The sequence below is a fragment of the Heteronotia binoei genome, chromosome 3, assembly GCF_032191835.1.
Source record: "Heteronotia binoei isolate CCM8104 ecotype False Entrance Well chromosome 3, APGP_CSIRO_Hbin_v1, whole genome shotgun sequence".
Taxonomy (NCBI): domain Eukaryota; kingdom Metazoa; phylum Chordata; class Lepidosauria; order Squamata; family Gekkonidae; genus Heteronotia; species Heteronotia binoei.
The window spans coordinates 55,390,808-55,418,180 of NC_083225.1; the positions used below are offsets into that span (position 1 = coordinate 55,390,808).

Here is a 27,373-nt window from a genome sequence, read left to right on the forward strand (position 1 = left end):
GTTTAAAATACATTAATAATTATACAATAAAATACATAAAATACATAAAAATACATATTTTGGCTTGGCTTCTGCAATCAATATGTTGATTTCTCTTTAATAGGGAACTAAATGTGCATCATTTTGTTGAACTGAAAATGTTGACAAATTTTAAAGGCTTCAAGCTGGAAAATACAATGGAAAACAAGAGTTTTAACTATATTTCACGATGTGCCTATAAAATGCCCCCTCAGACAAGAAAACTAATACCAACACACAGTGTTGACTTTAAAAGGTAGTGTTAGTGTGCTTTGGAATCAGACCATCAGTTCTGTTGATTTTGCTTGATTTGGAACTTTTGAACTACTTCATGTGCTGCTTCACCTCAGGATTCTCCCTTAGGTGAGATCAAGAATGAGACAGCCCATGTTATGTTTAATCAGTTTAAGTTTCATCAAAACTGCATCTGTTTGCTTTCCTCTTCCCCCTCTCATTTTCCCAGGAAAAGGTTTGGGTGAATGTTGACAAAAGTCTTGAGTGCATTATCCAGAGGGTGGACAAACTTCTCCAGAAAGAACGTTTGCATAGTGATAGCAGTGAAGATGTTTTCCAGTGCGATGTCAGCTGTTCTAGCAAGAAAGGTAAACAGGATACTCGGGTGTACTGGATAAAGCCAAAGGCCTTAAATGAGACCTCATCTTCATCATTCCCACCATCATCTTCATCCATATCATCCTCTGCATGCCATTGTCCCAGAGTCACAAGTGCGTATGACAGACAAGGCTTCTTCTGCCTCTTAACTGCTGCTTTTCTCTGCCTTGGCATATTTCTTAGCCTCTTCTCCATTATGCTCTGTACAGTCATTTTAGTGTTTCAGTCAAGTACCCTGAGCCAGTTTGTAGAGGAAAGTGGGCTACAAAAGTAAATAAATAACTTTGGGATGGGATTTTATATATATATAAATAATTTTGTTTTAGTCTTGGTTCAGTTGTCTTTTGTGTTTCCACTAGAGGTTGAAGCCTTTTTTGCTTTGTTTGGTGTTTGTTCCCTCAGTGATCCATCCTTCCTGCCCAAGTTCTAATTGTTGTTTTTTTAACGTTTTGGTATATCTTTTAGCTCTGAGTTTAATTGTTTTAATGATGTTGGCTTTAATAGTGTTTTAAGATGTGATTTTATTATGTGTGTTTTAATTTGTTAGTCGCCTTGATGATCCCTGTGGGGGCAGAAAGGCAGGATATACATTTTGTAAAATAAAATGATTAGCATTTTCCATAGTCAGGCACTGAAAGTCACATTAAGATATTTCTCAGGCTCCTTATTCTGGATTTGGTCAAACTTCCAATGGAAGTGTGTTGACAGTTTTGTATCTTTGCAGTCTCTTTTCAGAAATATATGGGCCTTCAATGCAGTTTCTAAATTTTTGATTTAATTCATGTAGCTGTAATTTAGCATTTATATGGCTTCCCCCTGCCCAGACCTTAGAAATCATTACCAAAACCCTCCCAAAACATAGACAGAAATTTTATTTTTCCCTGGATGGGAAGAAGCTGAGGTCTCATATGGTTTGCCTACTCTGTGAGTACATAGCTGAGCTGAGGGCCAATTTAGCACCCAGCCTGGAGTGTCAGTACCTAAGCATACTTCTAGGAGACAGTGTTAGTCATTCGGGCCTTGTTATATCCCTTTGTACTTCAGTACCCAAATTCATAATCTGGCTGGGAGATAAAGTTGTGTTGCTAGACTTGCCTCCACTGTTTAGAAACCCATGCATATATATTTTGGATCTAGTGTTGTTTCCAGAGTTGGCCACAGTACGGCATCTGAACTGAATCCTGGAATTTGATCAGGCTTTGTCTTTATTTGGAGTATAGAATTCCATTAGAATTCTGTGACACACACACAAATCTCTGCAACTACATGATGATTTCACCAGTTTAATTGCAAAACAGAAAGCAGGTCAGCAGGACATTTCACTCTGACACTAGAAACAGACGGGAAGGGCTACCATTCCATAACTGATGGAAATACCATGGGAATGTGGCCTGTGGTAGCCATTGATTCGCATGGCAAGAATTGCTACATGTTTTTAAATATACTGTTAGGTAAGGTAGTTGAGGTATGATTCTGTGGAGTCCAAGAGATAAGTCAGGTGTTATTTTTCTTTGAGCACTGCATACCTAAGCACTTGACTATTCACACAGATTATTTGTGTACTTATGTTGAAAGAAGAAATTTAGAGAGCTGCATGAACACTGTTAACTTTGAAAAGGGAAATCCTTGCTCAAATGTTTATCTGAGGAGCTTCCTAGATCTCCTCCTCCAATATAAGTAGTTAATAACCTGGTGAATATTGTACATGAACTTGCTCTCAATGGTGGTGGGAAGTGCCATCAACTCACAGCTGCCTTATGGTGATGCGATAGGGTTTTCAAGGCAAGAAACTAACAGGTGGTTTGCCATTGTCTGTATCTGCATAGCAACCCTGGACTTCCATGGTGGTCTCCCATCCAAATCCTAACTAGGGTTGATCCCGCTTAGCTTTTGAAATCTGACAAGATTGGGCTAGCCTGAACCATTTAGGTCAGGCCAACTGGCTCTTGCTTCCAAGAAAATGTGATTTAAGATTGGCTTGTTCATCTAACATTATCCTTGAAGGGAGGAAAGCACAGGAGTGTTATTCCAGTATTTTCTGTTGAGAAAGCAGCATATCAAATGGAAAGAAAGAGAGCATTCTGGGAAATGGAGCCAAGGAAATGGAATTTTTAAACAGTATAGTTCCTGCAGAAATCAGAGGTGTAGTTCTAGTATCTCTGACAGAGTACATGTTATGTCAACACAGTACATATAAATGTAACACTGTGCTTTTCCTCGCAGCAGTTGTTGTGCATCAAACTTCCCTGTCACAGCTATAGGTCAGCTTTAGTAGAGGGATATATAAAAACAGAATATCTGTGTTAAAAAACCAGTACATTCCATATGTGTATGCATGATTTCAAAATCATTTTTTCCTACAATAACATGATTTAGGAGATGAAAAACTTTCTTTTGCATACCCTCTCTCCATTTCTGTTTCTTAATACAAATACATGTTCCTGAGATTTCATAGCCATTTCATACTATTATAATTGAATAGAAAATACTTCAGCTTGAAAGAAAATTAATGTTTCTTTTGCAATTTTTGTTGAAAGGATGTCTCAATATGTCTTACCTACTTATGTGTTTAGCTCCATTGTAATGTCTTCGTATATTTCACTGCTGTGTGTTTTAATATACATTTTAAATTGCAATTAAAGGCGCTTCAGCTATATTGCTACTGAAAATAAAGTGTTTAATATCAGTTATCATGATTGTCAAAGTGATATTTTGCCAGTAGCTGCCTGGTACCCATCTTACATAGGTATACAAATATATAAATAGTTCAAGAGAGAAAACAAGATTATGAAATACAGGTTGTGATTAGCTTATACTACAGACTGGCCTTTCCCAGGGTATTTCTTCAGAATTCTGTGGAGTGCAGCCTCTCCCCTCTAGGTGCAGCCTCAAATCCCCCCCAGAATTCTTTTTGGGGGTATAAATATGGGATTTTTTTAAAAAAAATCCAGAGACAGCGCTCTCTTCCAACATGTCAAACTGCTTTTTAAACTTTAGGAAATTTAAAAGCACTTCCTGGCATTGATGGGAAAGGCTGCTGAAAGAAATTACATACTCAGTACTCCTGTATGGTGTGCAGAATAATCAGTGAGACATGAGATTCCAGGTATTTTTTTTAGGGGGGATTAGCATTTCTTCTTCTCATATGGATGGAAATAGGATTCAGCCTTTTTTGAGGCTCAGCAGTTCTGTAAAATAAGGTCTGGAGTTTGGATGTTTCTAAAATAATACAGTGAACTTCAGGATAATTTCATGTTACACTTGTCACTGAATTCCTTAGAGATGTCATAGTCATTCTGTGCTCCTTGATAAGCATAGGCATAAAATATAAATGTTCACAAACATGTTGGTTGTATTCACACTTGACATTTTTGGGTGTACACACAAAGCACCTTAGACCTAAAAAATGTCATGTGTAAACATGTACGTTAGGTTACTTTACGTGCCCTACATATGTTGTTAATGTCCTGCTCTTCTGTTTAGCTGCTTTAATGCAAGCCATTAAACTGGTGGTTCTCAAACTGTCTTTGTAGCTCATGCAGCAGCTGCTGGTTCACCACAGAGTTTTATTTTTGTCCACCATGGTAATCTCTTCTCCTTCTAGAGCTGAATCCTATGAAGTCCAAGACACTTGCAGAAAGGGATATTCTTCCTACCACAGTAGTCCATTTTGAACTTCAAAAAAGCTGATGCCTGGATTTGGGGTGCTCATTCAGATAAAAAGCAGCATGGATGAGGAGGCTTCATGGAAGCAAGTGAACTGGACAAAATCACCCCTCTTGGTTCATCCACCACCTGCTGGTGCAAGAGGCTCCACTGGCATAAAAGGGAGAAATGATTTCACTCACTCTGTCGTCCTTCCTGTAGCCTCTTGTGGCTTTTTATGTGCTCAGGTCCCCTGAGCCCTGGCATCAGATTTTCATGGGTAAAAAGGGGCTGCTGGAGAATGTGGATTGTGACGGGAAGACCCGTGTTCATGAGTCTCTTCCATTTTTGCTGTGTGGGACCTGACTTCTAGTTTCCAAAAGAATTCCTTTGCTTGGTATAATATCCTCATGACAAGTGTATGCAGAGTAGGACACAAGTAGAAGGAGAAGAGATCCATGGAACAGGCTGCCTGAAATGGTAGTCCAGTGGGTCAAAAATGTTTGAGAATCCCTGTACTGAGCATTGCAGTTGCCTGTGTTTAAAATGTGTTGCTGCCCCTTAATCATGCATGTTGCACCTCCATTTTTGTGCAGATTGCAGTCCCACTCCTGAAGAATCAAGCCCAGGTATGTGTGTTTTGTTTTTTTACCCATTCATGCCTTTTGCTTAATAAAAAAAAACTGCAAACAATGTTTTGGTTTGCATTTAGCACTAAGGAGGTTTGCTGAAGCTGTACAACATTCCATTGAGACATATATTTTGCTGTCAGATTAGTAGGCTGGAACCTTGAGGGCAGGAAATACTGTCTTTAATGTCTTCTTACTGTCTTATCCTTGCCACATTGTAAAGATGAGGAGGCAGCCAAAAATAAGGCAATACAAAAGGCAGTCAATAGTTTACATGTTTCCACTTAACTTCCCTGTATTTACTAATGGTTAAAGAGCAGTGATAAAAGTGGTCTTCTAGCACATGTGGACAGAGACTATGCCCAATTCAGTCAGATGCCATATTAGAAGCCCTTCTGTGGCTACAACATGCCTCTCAGTCATTGAATCTAACCTATTTAAATTGGCAGGAAGCAGTCTGCAGACCAGAAATTGGAATTGCTTGCTTGCCCTTAGGTAATAATGGCATTTTAAACATCCTTGTAGTTAGTATTTCATTGGCAGTTTTTGAGATACAGACTTTGAAGTGCTTAATAATGGTAACCCTATTTCTCCTTACAACAATCTTGTAAAGTGGGTAAGGCAAGAGCAGTCCCAGCCACCCACCTTGTGAGCCTCATGACTGTGTCCGAACCCAGTAGTTTGGATTGGACTTATTATTCCTGTGCTTTGCATTGATCTTGGTTTGTTTTGTACACTTTTCTTCTCTTTCTTGCTCCTGAAAATGTTCTATAACATCTCAGTGCAACTCTGAAATGTTGGAAATTTATTTTTAGAGGATTTTTTTTTTTAAATTAAAACATGTTTGTTGATTTACTGTGTGTGTGTGAGTTTCCATTTGTTTTAGGCATGTTGCCAGGTTCTAACTATAATTACTTAGAATTTTTGTCCATTTGTCAGGACTGTTTTTAAACAAATATTTATTAATTTCTTCATTATGGAAAAGCAGTCTCTGAAAGACTATTCTTAGTTGCATTAAAAAACCTTTAATTTTTCTGTGAAAAGTTCTTCAAAGCAAACATACTTGTCAAAGAATAATCTTTATTTTTCATTGCAAAGATGTTTTAGAGGATTAGATGTTTTTAGAGGATTGGATTGTTTTGGAAAATCTATTTCATAAAAAAAGAATTTTCCTGTTGTTAAAGTAATCCAACTGTGTGTTGAGGAATAAAGCCAAATAATCTTCCTGAATTTATTTTGTGGGATTCGCTATCTACGTGATGGAATATGGATTTAAACTGTCTCATTGCTTTATGATATTTAAAAAATAAGTTTCCATAACGGCCCTTCTTTTGGATGGCTGTCAAGGAAACTTTAGTCATTCCTTGAAGCTTTAGTCAAAGTTAGTTCCAGTTACATTCCAATACCTGAACTGACCCTTTTCTTTCTTAGTTCAGTTCATCCCATTTTATATGGCACAAGCTGGTAGTGGCTTAGTTTCTAGGATGGTAGAAATGTTTTGTTCTACCTCCACGATAAAATTGGTTAAAATAGAACATTGTGTCTTTAAAAATAACGACAATATCTGTTTGCAAGTTCCTTAAGCAAAACATATGCCCTGTTTTTACTGACCAAGTATAGATGGAGCACAGTTTCTAGCCATTTTAAAAATAAATAATATAAGGAACTGCTTTGGTCAGAGTCAGAAAAATGGTCTGCTAACCAACTTTGCAAACTGCTCTCCAGGGCCCGGCAGTCTCTGCAGTCACACATCTTTTGCAATACTATTGCCAGGAGACACTGCGTAACATACCTTGGCCTCATACATGCAAAGCATACTGTAGTCTCTTCTAGGGGTATGCAGTTTTTTTATGTAGTATTTTTCAATTTGAGTCTATTAAACTAGAAAAAATTCCAGGATTCCCAAAAAATCCCAGATCCAACTACCAGTATAGTATTTGGATCTGGGATTTTTGAATTTTTTGGGGGACCAATAGACTCAAACCAAAAAATGCCAGTAAAAAAATACCAGCCCAATCCTGGGACTGGCTTGGCTTCACCTATAAACTGGTTGAAACTACTGAGCACCAGGAGGAGGCAGTGTGGAGCTGCACCTGCAGGGAGTGATTGGCTCCCTGTGGGCACAGTGATCCCTGCTGGGCTGCCCTTTCCTGCTTTAACCTGCTTAAACCAGGCATCAGGAGAAGGCAGCACAGAAGTGTGCCAGTGGGGGACTCTCAACTCCTCACTGACCCAGCTGATCTTGGGCTGGCTTCCCTTACAGCCCGGTGTAAACCAAGCTGCAAGGGAAGCCAACTACAGCCAAGGCAAGTACCTCTCAGCTCCCTGCCACACTGCTGATCCTCAAGCTGACTTCTGCAGTCCTTTTAAAGTTTAAAGCGACTGCATAAGCCTGCATGTCAAACAGCTGAGAGGCGGAAGCTATCTGCTTCTGCCTATCCATTGTTTTCAGACCTACCCCAAATCCCCAGATATATCTGGGATTTTCTCAGGATTCTTCCCCCCACCCTCTCCGCCCAAGAAAATCAGGATACATTTGGGAAGTTGAACTATACCTGAAAAATACCAGTAAGTTATTTTTGGGGTATATTATCAGGTCAGGTAGATCTGAATGCACGCCCCTAGTCTCTTTTCAAAATATTCAGACTAAATGGAATAGTTTGAGATGGGAAGGGACCGACTTTATCATGTGAGGAGAGACTGAACTAATTTAACTTGGTGATATTAAAAAGAGAGAGAGAGCAGGAAATGTCTGTGGTAGAGAGAGCAGAAGTGGGTTGTCTCTCCTTTCTCTCATGTGGAATTTCATGCTTCCTTCCCTTGGCAGTACTAACCACTGTCTGGCATAGTACCACTTTTAACCATGGTTAACGTTAGCTAGGATTAGCTTTCCCCCAGGTTATTTTAGAATGTTTCTTTCTTAAAAGCTGATTATAAAAATGCCCAGGGTTTTTGTTGCTATTCCACTCTCTTTCCTTGTCAACACTGTAGGTGAATGGAGTGAGGCTCTTTACCCACTGCTGACAACGCTCACAGACTGTGTGGCCATGATGAGCGATAAGGCAAAGAAAGCGATGGTCTTTCTTCTGATGCAAGACAGCGCACCTACGATAGCTCTTTGCTTGAGCCTTCAGTATCGTCGGGATGTTGTTTTTTGCCAAACTGTAAGCAAGAAAGTAGTGATGTACTAATTAGTTGGACCTGGCATGGGTTAATGAACATGAGAGATTAAATGTTGGGGCAACAGTGGAAGGGCTTCTAGTGTCCTGGACCTCCTGATGGCACCTGGATTTTTGGCTGCTGTGTTGGACTGAATGGGCCATTGGCCTGATCCAACATGGCTTCTTTTATGGTCTTAAGTTTAACAGAGAACAGAATTATCTTTTTTATTTTTTGTAGAAAAGAAGAGTATCTGTTAACAAAGGATGCTAGGCAGATGTAAAACCTGTGGTCTGATCAGCCATCCTCAGGACAACTGTACCAGCACTCCTATCCTCTCACTACACAGGGGAATACATTCTTAGGAATTTCTTGCACACAGAGGATTGTTAGCCTGAGTACACTCCTCACCATACTCATAGCTAAATGTCACCATATATAGTATTTGTTTGGACTTGACTGCTGCAACTACAGAGGCCCATACATTAGTGGCAGAGTCTCCACGCATAGGAGTTTAATGAGCTTTTTCCTCTATCTTTTTTTCTGACTTTTCCCTTCCACATGTGCTCCACAGTGAATCCATACTAGCTTTCAGTGGTGTGTTTGTCACATCTACTGTGGTGACTTCTGTCCCCTTTTTTGCTCCCCCCCCCCTTTCATACAGGCTCTATGAGGGTGATATTAAATCTGAAATAAGTATTATTATTTATTTGTCAGTTATGTGTCAGTAGATCATTATAGCACTATAGCAGTTGCCAGTTTCTTTTTAAAGATTCAAAAAGACCTCTGGTTGTTCAGCAGGGCAAAAAAAAAAATCTGGTAAAATGGCATCTGTGTGGGCAGGATCTTTACACAGGGCATGAAAACGCATACTATCCCTTCCATACAGTATTCTAGTGTGCCTGGACTGCATTCTTTCCAAAAGCAAGTCTGGGGGTAAAAAACATATGGAATAGGAAATCCTGGAAGCATTGTGATTGCAGCACAAGGTCATAGTAGAAACTAAAACCTACCTCTAAAAATCTACTCCCATTTGGAACCCAAGGCAGAGGAAAATCACAGAATTATAGAGTTAGAAGGGACCTCCAGGGTCACCCAGTCCAACCCCCTGCACAATGCAGGCAATTCACAAGTACTTCCCAATAAAAATTGTTAGCCTTGAAGGTGCTGCTGGATTCCTGCTTCATTCCTGGGGAGGGGCTGTGGCTGTAAAGGAGCCTAAGTTTTATTTTCAGGGTCTTTTGCTAGAAAGCTTCTTGTTTTAACACCAAATGCATTAAAAAGCCACATAAGTCTTTGCACTTAATGTGTTCCAAGGGACATGAGAATTCTGAACACTTTGGGCAGTGGTCTTCAAATATGTCATTTCCATATTCTCTTTTGCAGCTGACAGCCCTTATCTGTGGCTTCATTATCAAACTGAGGAACTGCCTGCATGATGACGGATTCTTGAGGCAGCTGTACACCATTGGTCTGCTGGCACAATTTGAAAGCCTTTTGAGTACTTATGGTAAAGAACAACCCACCTATAACCCCCTCCCCCTAGTGCCACCAGTAAGCATTCCAGGTCATTTTGGAATTTCTGAGTTTTCTCTCTCCAATGCTTTGGGAAAGTGTACATATCAGATTATACATGCCTTGCTATTTTAGCAACAAAAAAGTTTGAACTGGAACCAGGGTTTTTTTTTTTTAGAACGAACTCAGTTGCATATTAGGCCACACACCCCTGATTGTAGCCAATCCTCCAAGAGCTTACTGTAGGCCCTATAAGAAGAGCCCTGTAAGCTCATGGAGGATTGGCTACATCAGGGGTGTTTGGCCTAATATGCAAAGGAGTTCCTGCTACAAAAAAAGCCCGGCCTGGAACTATGAAGCGCAGTTATATTTTAAACTAATAAATAAAACAATGTATGACTTTATGAGCAGTACAGTTGTATGTTGATAAATCTGAGCCAAATCTAGTGAACTGCACAACTAGCTCTGGGCAATGGGGCTTTTTGGAGGAGCGGCTTCCTTTCCTCTCCATTTTATAAAAAGATAACTTCTAAAACTTTACAAGGGTTTTTAGGGGGCTGCTTCTTCATAGAAGCACAAGCAGATCTTACTGGTGGAACAGGTACTTTACACTTCCTACTGTCTTCTGCAGCATCCTTCTTACCAGGAAGCTGTGCCTGAGGGTTGAAGGACCCTTGGGAACAGTGTAGGTAGGCTACTGCATAAAAGGCTACCCCCAATGTAAAAAATCCTACGAGGTGTGCATACAAGCCATCTGATGCACTTCAAGTAGTTATTTGAATTGTGGCCTTGTTTCTAGTAGTGACAGTTGCTTTGCTCATTGTAGCTCACTTTTTTCCTTAATAGGAATTGAAGTATCAGCCAGATTAACATTAGGTACTTTAGGAAAAAAGTCACTTGCAACTGAGACATATTTTGGGAGGTGGGTTTCATGGATAAATTATCCTGATCTGAATTAGTTTGAAAAGTTTCAACATTCCCAGTTTATAAATGCCCCACATGGTTGTGTAATAAAATCAGATTCTAGAAAACAATGAGCTTGACAAGAGTACTTTAAACATCACTGCCTTTAAAATTAATCTCTAAGGCTGATGCTCTGATTCTGGGTGCACTAACTTGGAAACAATATAGTTTGAAATCCAAAAAACTTGCATCAAAGAAAAAGTGGTTAAAATCAGAATGTTAAGATTGGATTCATTTAAAATACTTATCAAATTTCAGAGTCAGAATTTAATATCCTTTGAAATTAAATTAAATTAAATTCTGATTTTTTTTCCTGTGTTGGACTTTGTGCAAAAATTTAAATTAGTGGTTTTTAGTTCAAATAAGAACATTAAATATATAGATATGTCTGTGGATGCATTTTCTTACTTTTTCAGTCCTTAATCAAATTTGTGTTGTTGTTTTCCACGTTTTCTGTATAACAAACGATTCTTCTTATCCCATTTTTCACTTAGGTGAAGAGCTGGCAATGCTAGAAGACATGAGTGTGGGGATAATGGACTTAAGGAATGTAACATTTAAAGTAACTCAGGCCACATCAAATGCATCTGCTGACATGCTGCCAGTCATTACAGGAAATCGGTAAAAATAAACTGGATGGGAGGGAGAAATTGTGAAAGCAGGTCCTGATAAAAATAGAATATTTGATTAATATGAACTGGGCAAAAATATGCTTCTTCTGCATAGACGTTTTTGAGGCTAGTTTTGATCAATGATGAACTGTTAGCTTCTTGTGTACAACCAAAAAACAGCTATGAAAAGTGTATCACAATCAATGTTTTGTTATATTTGTTCTTTCTATATGAACACTTCTGTTCATTTGCTGGGAAAATATTATGGGTGATAATGGGGGAAGAAAAACTGGCCTGTTTCAGCATTGTTCTGGAGGAGAAAAACAATGCTTTATGCATAGGAGTGTGGAAGACTTGGCCGTGTGGGTATTCCACTGATGTTCCAATGGAATTGTGGCATTTCCTACATTAGAATGCTCTTTTATTTAAGAGGTTCTGTCTTGAGTAGCGAAGTTTCTACATCCTTAAGACAAAATGTGCAAATAAGCTCAGAATTTGTTAAACTTGTGGCTGCTGAAGAGATTTAATAACATTCTAGAAGTACAAGAATCACAGCATCCAGAGAATAAGTTGTGCTCCTTTACTCTGTGTTTATTTACTATGGGAACAAAAGATGACTGGACATTAATCTTGCTGAACATATGTCAAAGAATATTAATGGCCATATAAGACATTTATGAGAGGTCTGTTTGGCCAGTATAAGAGCCCTATTCTGTCCTTTTCTACATGTTCAAAATTACCGATCCTGTTTAACAGGTTTTCTTTTAAAATTCTGCTTTAAATTAGTGATGGGTTTAATGTGAGAATTCCATTGCCAAGCACCTTATTTGATGCCCTGCCCCGTGAGATTCAGAGTGGCATGCTGCTGAGAGTTCAGCCTGTGCTCTTCAATGTGGGGATCAATGAACAACAAACCTTAGCAGAGAAGTACGTATAATTCTGTTTTAAAATGCTTTGTGTTTAACTGTGGTGAAACAATTTATTTGAGCACTGGGAGTATATTGAGTTAATTAATAGACAAATCCAGTTAATTATTTCTTGATTTTCCAAATGATTGCTTAGGAATAAGCTGAAGACATGTACCTGTTTGGAGCATTCTTCTTTCTTTAACAAATATTGGTCATTTATTTATCTTATTCTCATAATGTGGGTTTCTCTTCACCCTTATTTTCCTTCTGTTGTATAGGATCTGGCCTAAATAGTATTATTGATCAGCTATGAGCTTTGTGCCATTGGTGGGTATCTATCATTAAATCCTATTATGAGTGACCTGGTAGAATTTTACAGAATCCTATTGTACGGATTTTAAGTGTCTGGAGTACAGAATATACCAATTAGTATAACTAATTTGTTCATTGTTGGGAACTGAGCTTGGTGAGAAAAATGTATGTATGTGTGTATTTACTAATGCACCATATTTGGTCATTAAAGGTTTGGGGACACCTCTTTACAAGAAGTGATTAACATGGAAAGTTTAGTACGGTTGAATTCCTATTTTGAGCAGTTCAAAGAAGTTTTGCCTGAAGATTGTAAGTATATGTTGGAATTTCACTTAAGCAGTGAGATTTCTGTAAAACATTTTTGTCCAAATACTGCAAAGGTCAACAGTCAATGCTTCCTGAATGCACTGAGATATTCTGATTCCAGCAAATCCTCAATCTACTCATGGGAGGATTGATAGGATTTCAGCTAAAGTTATTAAATAAAAGACAAGGGAGATTGTCCCTCTCTCAGTTTCATGGCACACTGTCTTAAAGGATTGGCAGTATACAGAGGCTCGAACTTCATGTCACAGTGAAAGTCCTGTTGTTAAAACTTGGTATTCAGGAATGATCCAATTTTAAGCTAAAGGAATGTGTGAAACCCTCCCACCCACTGCTTATTCCCCCACAGCTCCTCACCTGACATATTTTTCTCTTAGCTGGGCTGGCATTGGAACCCATCGGGGGAAGAATTTGGTGAAGTACACAGTGGACAGAGGGGAAAGTTGAGTGCTTCTTACTCACCTTCCTCCCCCTTTTAATTCTTAAAATGCCATACCGCTCTATCTTGATACACGATTGGGGCAGATTGGGCATAAACATGTCTGCCAACCTCCAGTGTAGTTTGAACCTCAGTGAAGAACAGGAATATGAGTATCTCCATGTTGCAAAACTGATAGAAATCAAAATAAGATATTTCCAGTTCCAGGAAGGATTAAGCCACTTCCAAGACACACACCCCTGCAATGTCTTATGTAAAGTGTTGTGAGCAATTAATGTTTTAAAGTAGGTGTTTAATGTATAATAAAAAGACCAATTAAACTGGCATAGTTTTCAAGACTCTAGTTCCTGGAATACAAAATCTGTCCACTGGTAGCAACTAATTGAGTTCACAGTTCATATCCATAAAACTTCTAAGGTATTACAGAAAATATGACCCTACTAAGCATTTATTTTAATGCATGATATGATGCATACTTAAGTAAATGCTGACCCCTGAGGAGACATACTCTTGTTTTGTGTTTGGTTTTAAATTTAAGGTCTACCTCGATCTCGTAGTCAAACGTGCCTGCCTGAACTGCTGCGGTTTCTGGGACAGAATGTACATGCAAGGAAAAATAAGAATGTTGATATTCTTTGGCAAGCTGCTGAGGTATTTACTGTTACTTCATTATAACAGTACTTTGATGGATACACGCTTACAACTCAGTTTGCCATTTACCTGTTCACTTGAAGCTAATGGAAATCTCCCCCAGGAAAACAACCTAGATTCGTAGATAATTTTTTTCTTTTGAAGGCTGACCATGATGTAATTCTGTCCTTACCAAACTCTGCCCATTCCTTATTCCACTGTCCATGTGGCTTATTGCTTTAATAGTTGGGAAACAGCTGTATTCTTTATTGACTCTGCAAAGAAGACTGACAATTGATATTCTTTTCTAGATTTGCCGCAGACTTAATGGTGTTCGGTTTACAAGCTGTAAAAGCGCCAAGGATAGGACTGCCATGTCGGTGACTCTGGAGCAGTGTTTAATATTACAGCATGAGCATGGAATGGCTCCTCAGGTCTTCACACAGGCCCTGGAATGCATGCGGAGGTAAGAACTGGTTTGCTTAAAGGCCACTTGTTCCTTATCCTGGAGCCATGTAAACTGCAGATGGGTGACTCAGTCTTTGATAGGTAGAGTTATACGTTAAATACGTTAAGGATGTTAAATTGCCCAGACTACAGCTGCCTGATATACTTTAGATCTCACTTAATATGTTCAAAATGAAGAACTGGCACATTTACATTTTTAAAAAATCCTTCAAAGATGAACCTAGTGGGTTAGTTCAGTTTTTATTAGTTTATTGGACAGTTACCAAGATAAAAGGAATGGCAAAGCAGACAGTTTTTTCTGATCTGCCATTTCAAAAGTTTGTAAACTGAAATATTACCTTGGATGCCAGTTTGTTGTTTCACACCATTTCCTTAGAGGGAATCTTTTTTGTGACATACACATCTGCAGGTTGCATTGGTTTGCTATGCTTACTCTTCAGTAGCGGTACAATTTGTTCCTTTAGCAAATTGTCATTATGAATGTTTCATGATGCAGCAGTCAAAACCCATCACAACCTGTCATACCAATTTAACCTCTGTTTTCTGAAGCAGCAGACGTGTTTTCAAAATTAAATTCTCCTTTAAAAAAAAAGTGAATGTTTATTGTTGTCCAATACATTGTTTCAAGCACTGCTGGAGAGCTCCAAGTTTACATACCCCCCTCCCCCCAAAAAAGAAAGGATAAGAAATCCCGTTTTAGTCTTTTATCAGTGTGGTTCAGCACTACTGTGGAGTCCTGTTTTCAGCATTCGCTCTTGCTGACTGTATTGTGTGTCTTCTCACCAAATTCTCTAGTGTTCAATTCTCTTATCCTTTCTGTATGTCTTTGCTATTTGACCTTTTCTGAATCTTCAATGGTCTGCGAAAAAAGTATTCATTGCTAGTGACGTGTTCATATTTCTGCCTTCTGAAGCTTGTCCATAAACTATAGGGTTCCATGAGATGGAATCCCACCAAGTGCAACTGATGTATGACTAAACCAGCTACGATGTTCAGAATATTATGCCAAAATATGAGAAACAGAAACATGCCCAATTGTTTTCTTATTAATTTTTCAGTAGTATTTTATGGTTTGTACATTTAATCCCCCAAATTTGGTAATTTTGTGTTAAAATCAATTCTGTGTTGAAAGTGCTGAACAATGGCTGGTTTGCATTTAGTATCTTTAGCCCAGATCTGGAACTTGGGGGAGGGAGTAGAATTCCTTGTCATTATGTTGTTTTGAACAACTAGGAGAAAAACTATGGATGTTCATATGTAACAAAATTTGGAACATGTAAGTGTTGGAATTCTCTTACAATTCAAATTTTGTAATTAACAAATAAAAATGGAACAAGAAGACATTCCTTGGCTTGATTCTCTGCCTTGATAGTGTAGATTTGAAGAGAGAATTCATGAAAAGATCTTGCTGAACTATTAAAATAGCTGCTAGCTGGTTGGTTAAAGTTAATTTATGTTGCTTGAAATGAAGATAGCTTTCACATCCGGTACTGCAAAATAGCTTTTTTTGCATCAAGGTAGTATATTTATATCTTATGCTTACTTTTAAAATTACAAGGTGAGACCTTTCCAAGGAACTGTGGAGACAACAACTTGGGGACCCCCCCCCCCCAGCTCTCTGTGCCCTCATAGGCTTGAGCAGTTGATCTTCCTTCCATCCTTTTTGTCCCATTAACACACCCAGCTTCTCTCAACATTTTGCCCATCTGGAGCATTTTCAGTCCTCATCGGGCCAGTTTTTAGAGTGTCCTCCCTTTCTTTTTGTTAATTTACAAAGTCATATTTTCTGTATACCACCTGGGGAGTCTGCTGAGATTCCTGTCCTGTTCATGGATGTCCCAGTTTTTCTGTGTTTTGTTATCTACACCCTGCATTGCTAGCCTGTTTACTAATTAGATAGAATAACAAGCTAGGGGCCTACAAGGAATTACAAGGGGAGAGATAATTTGGAAATTCCACCCTGCCCCCACTTCTCAATCTTTTATAGTGGTGATACCATTTGTCTTCAGCCTAAATCATGAACAAAGAATCAACAGTGATCAGATCTAAGGGGGAGGGGTACTTACCATCTGAACCCAAAAGGCTAAAATTTATTTTTAGTTTTGAAAATTTAAAATGAAACTATTAGTCAAAATTATTGTCCCAAATATAGGGTAGATGAAGAATTCTTGGTGGACAAGTCACCCTTTCTTAGCAGGTAGCACTTTTGGCTAAGAAAGAGGCCAATTTATTATGCTCATCAGTTTTTTAATGCCTTAAAAAGCATTTTCAGACTTAACCTACTAACTATTTTTAATGTGTCTATATTTAGTAACTAGGTTATTGCATTAACTCAATACAATTCTCATTGAAGAATTATTGAAAGGGTCAAATGCTATAATGGTTATTCATGTTCAGTTTTCTTTTCAGAGCTCCATTTCTTTGCAGCATGTGGAAGCATGGCTGAGTAGCATGGGACATTGCTTGGCGAAATGAGAAAATGAACATGGAAAACCATTGTTGTTCAACCTACATGTATTTATTTTCAGTAGACTACAGTATTCTTTCTTATTTTCTCTTTTTATTCTCTTTCTCTCTCCTTTATTCTATAATTGTGCCTTTTATTATTATTTTTTAAAATTGGCACACCTTCCTTCCTTCCTTTTACTTAACATATTCTATTTTCTGTTGTGGCTTCTTCAACATTTTTTCTTCTCTTCCCTGTATTATTTCTTTCTTTGCCACTTTTTGGTTTTATTTTGTCGTTGTTTTGGTACACCTGTTGCATGGCATATCTTTTGGGTACATCCATTGCATGTCTGTGTTCCTTTCTTCCTCTTATTTTCTGTTCTCCCTGAACTTCTTCCTTTTCACAGTATTGGAACACGGGAGGTAGTCACCCAGAAGAACTTGTGTGGCCTGGTGCCCATCCGGGATTTCAGGCTAGACCCCAGTCTTCTCTACTCTATTCCTTTGCTAGCTCTAAGCCCCAATTTACTGATTGTGTGGCTGTTTCTGAGCATTGCATACCTGGTGGCCAGATTACGTTGCAAATGAAGATGAATTTTAAAAGCAAACAAAGCAAAAATCCAATGAAGTGCCAGAATATTTATCACCACCTGGTACCTATTTTGTCAAAAGAATGTGTCATAGCATTGTCTGCCAAGAATTATTATTATGCCTTACAATTTTGTGTTTCTATTGTACTAAACTTGTAAATACACATCAAATTATTTTATGAAAAGGAATTGTATTGAACGCTTAAACTGTTGTTACACTTTCAGTGCTTGTAACATAGTCTGACAGCAGCCTGTTACCTTGGTACTTTAGCTATCCTGAAGATTAGTTTCTCTTACCAAATATTTTTTCAGGCATCCAAATCATCTGTCTCTCTCTCTTATGCAGTTTTGTTTCCAAAGTTTCATGTACTCTAGAGAAAGGTATCTAAAAAGAATTTGTACCTTTTTTTGTATATTCTTAAAAATATGTCAGTCTTACTTTTCATATTTACATGATACAAGAAGAAAAAATGTGGGAGTTTGTAACATTTGTCTGAACAATTATACTGAATACCTTTCTAACGAACTTCCAAACATAATCTCTAAATTAGGAAAGTATGTAGAACCATGCACTTGTTCCTTTGTCATACTTAATTATATTGCAACATACTATATCAACTAAAAAATTAACTTGAATTGCAGTATACTGCATGCAATATACTTTCAATATATTTATATATCTACTTTTTTATTGTATCAAAAAGGGGAAAGTATGCAGAAAGAGTAGCTACTAATCATCTGTAGTTCCATTTGAATCGTCAGAAAAATATTTTTATAATATGTATGATGGTATCATATGTTGTTTAATGCTGATGTTAAATATTGCCATAAAAAGTTGCACTAATCAGTTCACTGTTAACTTTAAGATAATTCTGATGAAATCATCTTAAATATTTGAAAGATGCTAATATATGTCAGAGACTGTTCCCACCCAATTACCCTCAAAGTTAAATGAGAATGAATGTCTACCATTGTTACATTGATTTATTTAAATATACATCTTCAGAAAACTCATAGCTTAAATACTAAATTTCCATTTTTGTGATGAATTTCATAAGGTAAAAATTATTAGATATTAAATACGAATTATATGGCTGAGAGAATTCTAAATTTCATGTTCTGTTGTGCTACAAACTACACATACTAGTAGGTGTATTGGATCAAATTAATTTTGACTGGCATAAGAGGTGGCTGTAGCCTCAACTACAGCCATCTTTGGACTCATAGAATGCTCCGTTGTGCCTGGGCCCCATGATGCTCCAATAACAACTATAAGAAGTAGTCATGTGAGTTGGGTAGCTGAGTTCTTTCGCATGCAAAAATAACCTGTTCCTTTGGGGAACTATGACACTAGTGTTTAAAATATTCAGATAACTACTGCTTTTTCAAGACAACTTAAAATAGTTTATAAGAAGAAAATAGAATCTAAAGCCAATAAAATACCAAAACATATTTGAAAGAAGAGCCCAGACCAGCCAAATTCCTGTTCTAAAAGATCTTTACAGGCTTTCCAATACTCTAGCATAGAAGTAGCACTCGAGAGATAAGGTTGCTTCTTCAGAAACAAGATTCCAGAATTTATGGACTAGAACAACTTCTAGCTGTTACTGTCTTAAGCCGTCAAAACAATATATTGAATGAGCAATGCATATTAACTAAACTGTGGGATGTAGAGCAAGCTGATACAAGGTATGAAGGTACAAGATAGGGTATAAGTCCAAAAAATAGCTTGAATTGTGCCTAGGAGCAGATTGATAACCAATATAACTAATGCAGAACAAGCTGAATACATGTGAATCTCTCATGCATTTATTTAAAATATTGATGAGACATAATTATGTCTTGTTTTCCACCTGACTCACATAGGAGTATATTTGACCACACTTACGGCAATAAGCCCATTAATTTCAATCACTTGTGCTGCCAGATAATGCATGATGATAGCTGATAGGAAAGATTCACCTGTTCATTTGACGATAGTTTCAAGCGGGTAGCTATATTGGTCTGCAGTAGAAGAGCTATTTTGAGTCCTGAGTTACCTTCAAGGCCAATAAGATTTCCAGGTTATAAGTTTTCAAACCTCCCTTCATCAGATATTATTCATTTGAAGTTGACATCACATGTACTAAATTGTGCCTCTTGGGGTGGGGGTGGGGCGGGAAGTAGGATCCTGCTCAACTAGGGTCTGAATCACATCAGTTTGCAAGGGCATAGTTTACAGTGCATACAACAAAACTTTGTCGCCAGGAGTGAGTAATTTTTTTCCACTGACAATCAGATAGGGAAGCTTTTGTAAACCAGAAAAATATTTTTAATACTTATCTTTCTTCCTTCCAGCTGCTACAGATAATTAATTTATAGGTATGTTTGGGCAGGCTGTATAGTAGATACCTCTCCTCTTCTCTCTGATGCTAAAACAGTAGCTGCTATATGTACAGAGCTTTGTGTGCATACTGGAGCCCAGGAGTGATCCAGGTTGCACCACAAGGACTGTAATTTGTACAGAGTAGCCTGTAATTCACCATGACAGTACACATATATTTCCCTTATAATCAAAAGGTTCTGTGCCTTTTTCTGTAATGGTAATGGTTTTTCCTTAAAACATTTTTGTGCTTTAAAAGTGACGCTGAATAATATGAATTGTAGCAAAGACAGATACTGCAAGGAATTAAGAGTTCCAGTACTATGTTTAAGGAAGGAAAATAAAACATTTACTTGTGAAATAAAACAACATAAAATGCTTATTATTAGACACAGAGTTCATGTAATTAGTCAATCCCAGCTATGTAAAAATTTGCACATAATCCAGATAAAGATCCACAAATGTACGTTCTTCTTGGTTTCAGTGCAAGAGAATGAATATGCTTAAGCCTCCAACTAAAATCAACTGAGTTGTAAAAAAGCCTGTTTGGCTGGGTTGGGCCTCACATTGAAATTGGAATACATTATTATCAATGAAAATCTCAGCTCACCTTGGAAATAAAGATGCTGCAGTTTAACAAGGAGCATGTTAATTGTTGCTGTCATTAGTCTTTAAATTTCAAATAAATTACATCTGTCATATGTTTGTATACTGTCTTACAGTGATGCTCTAGCATGAAACCACTCTCATTTTCCCTTGTTAACTTTTGTGTGTCAAAGAAGCCAAAGAAAGAAAATGGGAAAACATTTTATGATGGTCTAAATTAATTTATGTCTATTAAAATTTTGTGCTTCCTTGCTGTACAGCTGTTCTTGAGAGCCATCAGTTTTCAGGAAATCGAATGGTCTTTGCAATAGAGTTCAGAATCTAAATGTAGAAAGTGCAATAGATCTCAGAAAGAGAGTATCACTAACCGCACAGGCTTTCATCAAGCCCTAACCATAGTGTCCTTTTAGGTATGGAAAGTACTGACCCAAATTCCTCTTAGTTCCAGAGCCTGAAATTGGTTTGCACATCTTGGATAAGAAAGAACATGCTTAGTGTTAACCATGATTAGCACTATGATAGACTTGGGTCAGCACACCAATCAGTTGACCAACACTTACTTGAGCATGGTTGTCACATATTCTATGAAGCCAAGCCTGCCCTTGGCAGATGGCAACTATCCTTTTTGTTGTTTCATTGTGATGCCATTGTTTGTGAGTGAGGGCATGAGTATGAGGTCCTTTTGCCCTATCGCCCTGCAGCCATCAGGGGCAGCCCTAACAGAAAAGCTTCTCCTACTGGCCAACTGTAATAACTACAGGCATTTCCAAAGCAGAACTTTATTTGTTGTCTAGTTAGCACAACTGCCTGTAAAAATTTACTTTTAAAAAGTCATTGTTACTTGATTCTAATTTTGAAACTGTAGGCCAACCTTGGTGGTCAACATAAAAGCCAAAGAAAAGATTTGTTTAATAAATTGTTCACGATTAAAGAAACCGTATCTAACATTAACAGTTAGAATTATAATGATTTCTTACAATTTTTACAATGGTGATTTCATTGTTTTAAACAGTTAAAATATTTGACCAGTATTTAATCTAACTATTAAACAAATATTTTGACTAGTAAAATAGCCACCCTAGTACATACCTATAAATAAAATTTAAGCTGAGAAGGAAGTGGAAATCTGTACCAGACAGGGAAAGGAGGGCATAGGAGCCCACTACCCACTGCTGTTCTTCTAACCATGGTCTGGAGTCAGCTGTGTTACTTCTACAGTAGGCAAATATGAAGAAAAAAATTATATTCCAAAATGCTTACAGCATTTGGTGAATGTTGATGACTATTTTGAAAAGAGTATTTTTCAAACAATTTAGCAATGTCAGAATTGAGGGACTGTATTTTTTTATTATTATTATTATTATTAATTAATTTATTTATTTCATTTATATCCCGCCCTCCCCCACCTAGGCAGGCTCAGGGCGGCTAACAACATTCCATAAAAACATACAGTAATAAATAAAACCCTAGATTTACAATATAGAACAATAAGACATTAAAACATTAAGTTAAAACCAATCCAGTAAATACAGTGATTTACATAATAATACTGTGATTACAATACAATAGGCTGATTACATACTAATGTATGGCAAATTATCCAGTTAGAACTAACTCTCAGTAAGGCTCTTGATAAACTAATATGTAGGAAACAATAGTTATTGAAAAGCATTCATTTCAAGACTAGCATTTTCTTTTAGCTCATTAATCCCATGGTGGCTTGAATCAAGAGTTTTAGAGCCCTATATGCAATGAAATGACCTAAAACTTCAGAGCACCTGTATCATGAAATTCATAGGAGCATCACAGAGAGAAATGTGCATTGCAGCTAGATAACACTGTTGCTTTTTAGAACTGCAAGGCTTAGTAGCCAGACCACAGCATGTTTCTATTTCATGTTCATCATACCTGCGTTGTTTAGTGATCCACTGCTTCCAATATTTGCGATGGCAAATTATTCAAGCTCCCATTATAGTATTTTAACATTATGAAATGACCAGCTCATGTCACCACAGCCAAAATATTTTGTTTGATTTTTTTGTTTTTACTGCTGTCATTTTTGTGCTTGTCTTTTTTTCCCCAGTGAGGGTTGTCGAAGAGAAAATACAATGAAGAATGTTGGATGTCGCAAGTATGCATTTAATTCCCTGCAACTGAAGGCTTTCCCCAAGCATTACAGGCCTCCTGAAGGAACTTATGGAAAAGTTGAATCATAAGATTATAGTGTCTTGCAATCAGTTGTTCCGTTAAAACATGTGGATACACTCAACTTTAGTATATGAACTTTGGCAATAAAGTCAAAAACAATTTTTGTACGTTTCACTAGGTAACACTGAGTTGAATTGGATTCCCTAGGAATAATTATTCTCCCTTATAACATGAAAATATTGTGATGACTATCTGCTTATATAACTATCCATCAGTTTATGTAAGATGCCTGAATATACTACATCACTGATTTCTTACCTATATGCCTAAAGAAGGGAGGTAACTCCTAGACTGTCCAGGATTTTATGAATGATATTTAGGCAGCTGTTTCACACATCTTTTTATACTGATTTGATTTGAGATTTTCATAATACTTTTTAGAACCTCAGAGTTGTAAATAGTAAACTAAAGGACACAAGGCAGTTTGGTAAGAGGCATTGTTACAGCAAAAGCTCCACTTTTAAAACTAGGGCAGCACAATACATTTTAAACCAGGAGCTTAACATGTTTTACTATATATGGAACACTATTAATTTGTAATATACAAGCCCAGGAACTGACACAAGACCCACTTGGTTCAGAAATTGAATTGGGCCTGTGATGCCTTCAGTTGACTTCAGAAATGTTTACAATTTTCATTATTTTTGAGTAGCTGTCAAATCCAACATTTCAGCTAGTTTAAGACAGAAGACTCTTTTGGCATGCAAGAAGGCTATGTTGGTGATTGCAGGACCCAGACAGAAAAAAAATGTGTGGGAAAAGACTACAATGAGGAAGGGAATCAGATGAGATCCTTTTTGCACCAATGAAAAAACTGGCAGGATCCCAGCTAGTATTTAAATTGCATGGTCAAGAGACAGTAGCATGCAACAGAGCACTGCATGTGACTTGTAATCATGGGTGGTAATTGTGAGCAGTAAGACTCCTGGCATTGCAAGCCAGGTAGGAAAAGTGCAAACTCCTATGCCCTGTAAAGTGCCAATGGGGATTTCATGGGCCAGGTCACTTGTATTTGGATCATCTGTTGTTTCAGATCCTGTTACTTTGGGCCCTTTTCTATGTGCATTAGGCATGTTACTTCACACAGCAATGTTCAGTGGAAGCCAATATTTTGAAGCAGATCTCTGGATTTTGTCCCCTGCTCACTGCAGTACCTTATGCAGGTTACTTGTACAGTTTTTAGCTGTTCCATGCAAACACATCTTCTATCAAATACCTAAAGTGCTTGAAGGATAGCATGACTCTGTTTAGCATTTGAGATATCTAAGGGGCTTAGGTGTGCATAAATCTGCATAGGCATCAGGTTGTGATTTTCTCATTTCCCTTTTTCACTTCCATTTAGATTTAGATAGCATTTTAAAATGTAAAGGACTTTATACTTCCAGAGCATTATGTACTACACACAACCAAATGTTTCCCATGATTTTTATGTGTCTCCCTAATTGTTGAGTATGATATTTTGAATATTAGTCCTACCAAGAGCTTTCTTTTTGTTAATATCCACTATTTCAGGGCAGTGGTTTGCTTTTTCATTCATTGTTACAGCATCAGTAGAAAGTGGGTTTTAATTTGTTGATTAACAGTAACAATTGGTGTACTAACAACTATTAAATGTAAAATCCTATTTTTTCAAATCTCTTCTGAGACCCAGTTCATATATTTGTTTTAGAGGTGATAACATCTGCACATGGTGATTTTATTGTGTCGTCTTCACATGGGAGAGGGTTGTGCAGAAAGCCTCCATGTGACAAATGCAAGTCAGTTACGACTTTATATAGATAGCGACATGAATTTACCCCCTTGTAAGTTGTTTCAGCACAAAAATAAATGTGTGAGTGCTGCAGTAGATGGTAAGATGGTGCAATACATTCCGCTGCTGACCCTAATACACATTCATCAGTTCCTCCAGTAAATAGTGTATATTTCAAAGTAAGAATGAAGCATTGGTTTCTGAACCATATCATGTTCTATCTTGGTTTATTCTAGTGTATGATATTCAAAGATTTTCTTTTCACTCTAAGGCTGCAATCCAAAATAAACTTTTATAAGTACACTTATTTAGAATCATGGGTCTTGTAATGGAATGTGGTTCAGTTTGCCTCAAGAAAATAACTTAATATACATGTGGTATTTTCTAAGTGCGTTTTACTTCTTTCTGATGTTTTTGTTTGCACTTTAATTTCTTGCAGCTTTTGATTATTAATTCTATTCCAGTGGTAACTGCTTTTCACTGTTTGCTGTTAGCAATTCAGTGTCTTACCTGCTCTGTAGACATTGTACTCATGATTTTGCTGAATTTGGTTCTTTTTTACTGCTTCAGTCTTTCTTGCCATTACGAAGTTATGATCCCATGTTACCTGTTTAACCTCAGATCTCTGCACCATGTCAAATGTTGTGAAATGTTAAACTTATACAGTTGAGAAAAGTCTTACTGATATAGTAGACAAATTTGTATTTTTAATTTATTCTGTTCCCAAACCTCTTATTTTGATATATTTTAATCACATATTTAAAATACCTTTAGTTTTAAATACTCTTAGATGGAAGACTTGTACAGTTATTAGTTAAGATTTTGGTAATTCTAAAGTAAGCAAGTAAATGTTTATGATTGTACATACAGATGTATATGCCTGTATGACATTTCTAGATACAACATGCGTGTCCTGTTTTGGCCCCCTTTTCAGGCACAGCAGCTCCTATAGCTTCTCCCCATTCTTGAGGTGTGCCAATTCATTTATATGGAAAGCATAGCTCTGCATATACAAGGAGATGCATGCTGCACTGCTCTTTTCATTGAATAAATGTGAACCCCATATCACTGGAGGGCTGTTTGTGCATCAGAGCCCAAAAGGCACTCTTGCATGGGACATATGTCAGCACTGTAAAGTGTGCTAGGAAAATTTTAGGCCAGATGTCCAACCTATTTGTTTAGCATCACTTTAATTAAGACCCTTTTAAAATGCAATCAGTCTTTATTAAATACTTGAATTCTATTAAAATTGCTTGTTTTACAAAACTGCTTTCACATTGGACTTTGCTAACAGCATTGCAGTAATATTCAGAATAATTTCTAAACTCTTCATGTTCATTCTTTGCTCTTCCTTTTTAAAGTGGGGAACACCAACTGCACTGTTGCATTAGATACAAGGAAGGGGTGCAGTAGTGCAGTCTCACTCTTTTTGGTTGCAAATAAGCAGAACAACCCTGTCCAGCGCATCTTTTATACATAAAATATGTCATGCACGTAAATAGGATCCCACAAAGACCAGAGTGAGCAGAGCTTGATAAAAAATGGAAAACTGTGAAACAAATTCGTGTAGGAAATGTCATATGTCTGATTTTTAAAAAATGTTTTAATTTTGCACAGGAAAGACATTCTTAAGGATTACAATGATATGAAGTTCTAGCTAATGTTCTTTTTGAGTACCTTTTTAAAAAAAATGAAGAATACTTCAGAAGAAAACTGCTGCCAAGTTATGTTCTGTGTATATTCTGTGAAAGCTCCCGCAGCACAGTTGCCTTTGGGTTTCACCTATGTATGTAGAGTTAATGTACAGCACAGTTTTGTCCCAACACAGTTGTACTTGCCAAGCTTTGTGCATTGAATTTTTTTTATTTATTTGGTTGTTTGGGGGCAGTATTAATATACCATAAACATATGGTTACTGTTTTATATAGTCTTAATTCATCCAATCCATGTATGCTGTAAATGTGCTAGTCTTTAGGGATTAAAAAAAAATAAAGAACTGACAAGAATGCTGAGATGACTATTTCTTCAATTGTTAAATGCGATTTTCAAGGATGGGCATTTAATTCTTTATTTAACTACTTCATCAGTTTTCCTTGGTAGACATTGCTTTGATGCTCTTAAACTTTTGTTTCTTGTTGCTGGTGAAGACATTCCTACTACTGTGCTTTCAAACATGATGAAGAATAACTGCATATTTCTCCTCTTAATTAGTGCTTAGTGAGTCCATGCAAAATGAGAATTCACTCATTATGTCTGAAGATGTGGGGCTTTAGTCCACAAATGTTTATGCTGTAATAAAACTTAATTAGTCTTTAAAGTGCTACCAGACCCTTGTCTATTCTTCTGAGGTTTACAATTGGAAATCTAATGTGATTTAGTCCAATATTTTTTTATTATATAGCTGCAGGAGCAGCAGTATAGGTAAGATACATTGATTTTCAATGTCGTACTATTTAAATAACTGAACATTATATTAGTTATAAAACCGAGACAGTCTGAAAAACTGGCACTGGGCATCTACTAGGAAACAACTGCAATTGGCCCAGTTTTTAGAAGAATCCCATGTAAAATAGCTAAGATTTATAATATACAATATGTTAAAAGTGCTAAAAGTTTGTAATTGACATTAATTATTTGAAAGTTGAAGAATAACATAAAGCTTAGCCATTTTACATGGGATTCTTCTTTGTAGAGGTTGACTGGTTTGCTCTCATGTGCCAGCAATGCCCCTCTGCATAGGACAAACCAACCAACCTCTACGCAAAAGAATAAATGAACATCAAAAATGACAATACCGGAAACCAGAAGGAGAATAGTTCAATCTTCCAGGACACATCAAGGACTTAAAGGTCATGTGGGACACAGCTTTAGTTTGGAAGGCCACAAGCATGGTTAAGTAACATCCTTAAGGGTTAACACACAGCTAGGCTTGAAGACAGAAGAGTTACCAACATTCCAGTCTTACTCTTACCTATAACTAAAACATAACTTGTACTATGCCTTACTGCATTTCTACTGTGTTTCTAAGTAACAACAGAAACGGGGTTTCTTAGAGCCCCAACTGGATTTATCTGGTCCATGAGTATGCAAAGTAGAATTTCTTTCTGCAACATAAATGTAACTTACATTTTTTGTGTGTGCATGAGCATCTGGAAGCACCTTAACTCTTGAACTGA

At 37.2% G+C, this 27,373-nt stretch overlaps 2 protein-coding genes across 5 annotated transcripts in view; one reads left to right on the forward strand and one right to left on the reverse strand.

The window, feature by feature from the left end:
- The window catches only part of INPP4A (inositol polyphosphate-4-phosphatase type I A), a 134,789-nt gene extending 112,228 nt beyond the window's left edge, over positions 1–22,561 (forward strand). For 2 of the 4 annotated variants that reach the window (XM_060233855.1, XM_060233854.1), the window contains exons 16-25: positions 482–620; positions 4,872–4,904; positions 7,896–8,068; positions 9,450–9,573; positions 11,036–11,162; positions 11,939–12,079; positions 12,584–12,681; positions 13,674–13,786; positions 14,077–14,231; positions 22,323–22,561. In XM_060233855.1, the coding sequence (XP_060089838.1) occupies positions 482–620; positions 4,872–4,904; positions 7,896–8,068; positions 9,450–9,573; positions 11,036–11,162; positions 11,939–12,079; positions 12,584–12,681; positions 13,674–13,786; positions 14,077–14,231; positions 22,323–22,455 (1,236 nt within the window). In that variant the 3' untranslated portion in view covers positions 22,456–22,561. Of the gene's footprint in view, positions 1–481; positions 621–4,871; positions 4,905–7,895; positions 8,069–9,449; positions 9,574–11,035; positions 11,163–11,938; positions 12,080–12,583; positions 12,682–13,673; positions 13,787–14,076; positions 14,232–17,088; positions 17,668–22,322 lie in introns of those variants that run through there. The other 2 variants (XM_060233853.1, XM_060233852.1) reach the window with 1 other exon arrangement.
- The window catches only part of TMEM131 (transmembrane protein 131), a 271,084-nt gene that overhangs the window by 106,359 nt on the left and 137,352 nt on the right, over positions 1–27,373 (reverse strand). The gene's annotated exons all lie outside the window — the stretch shown is intronic.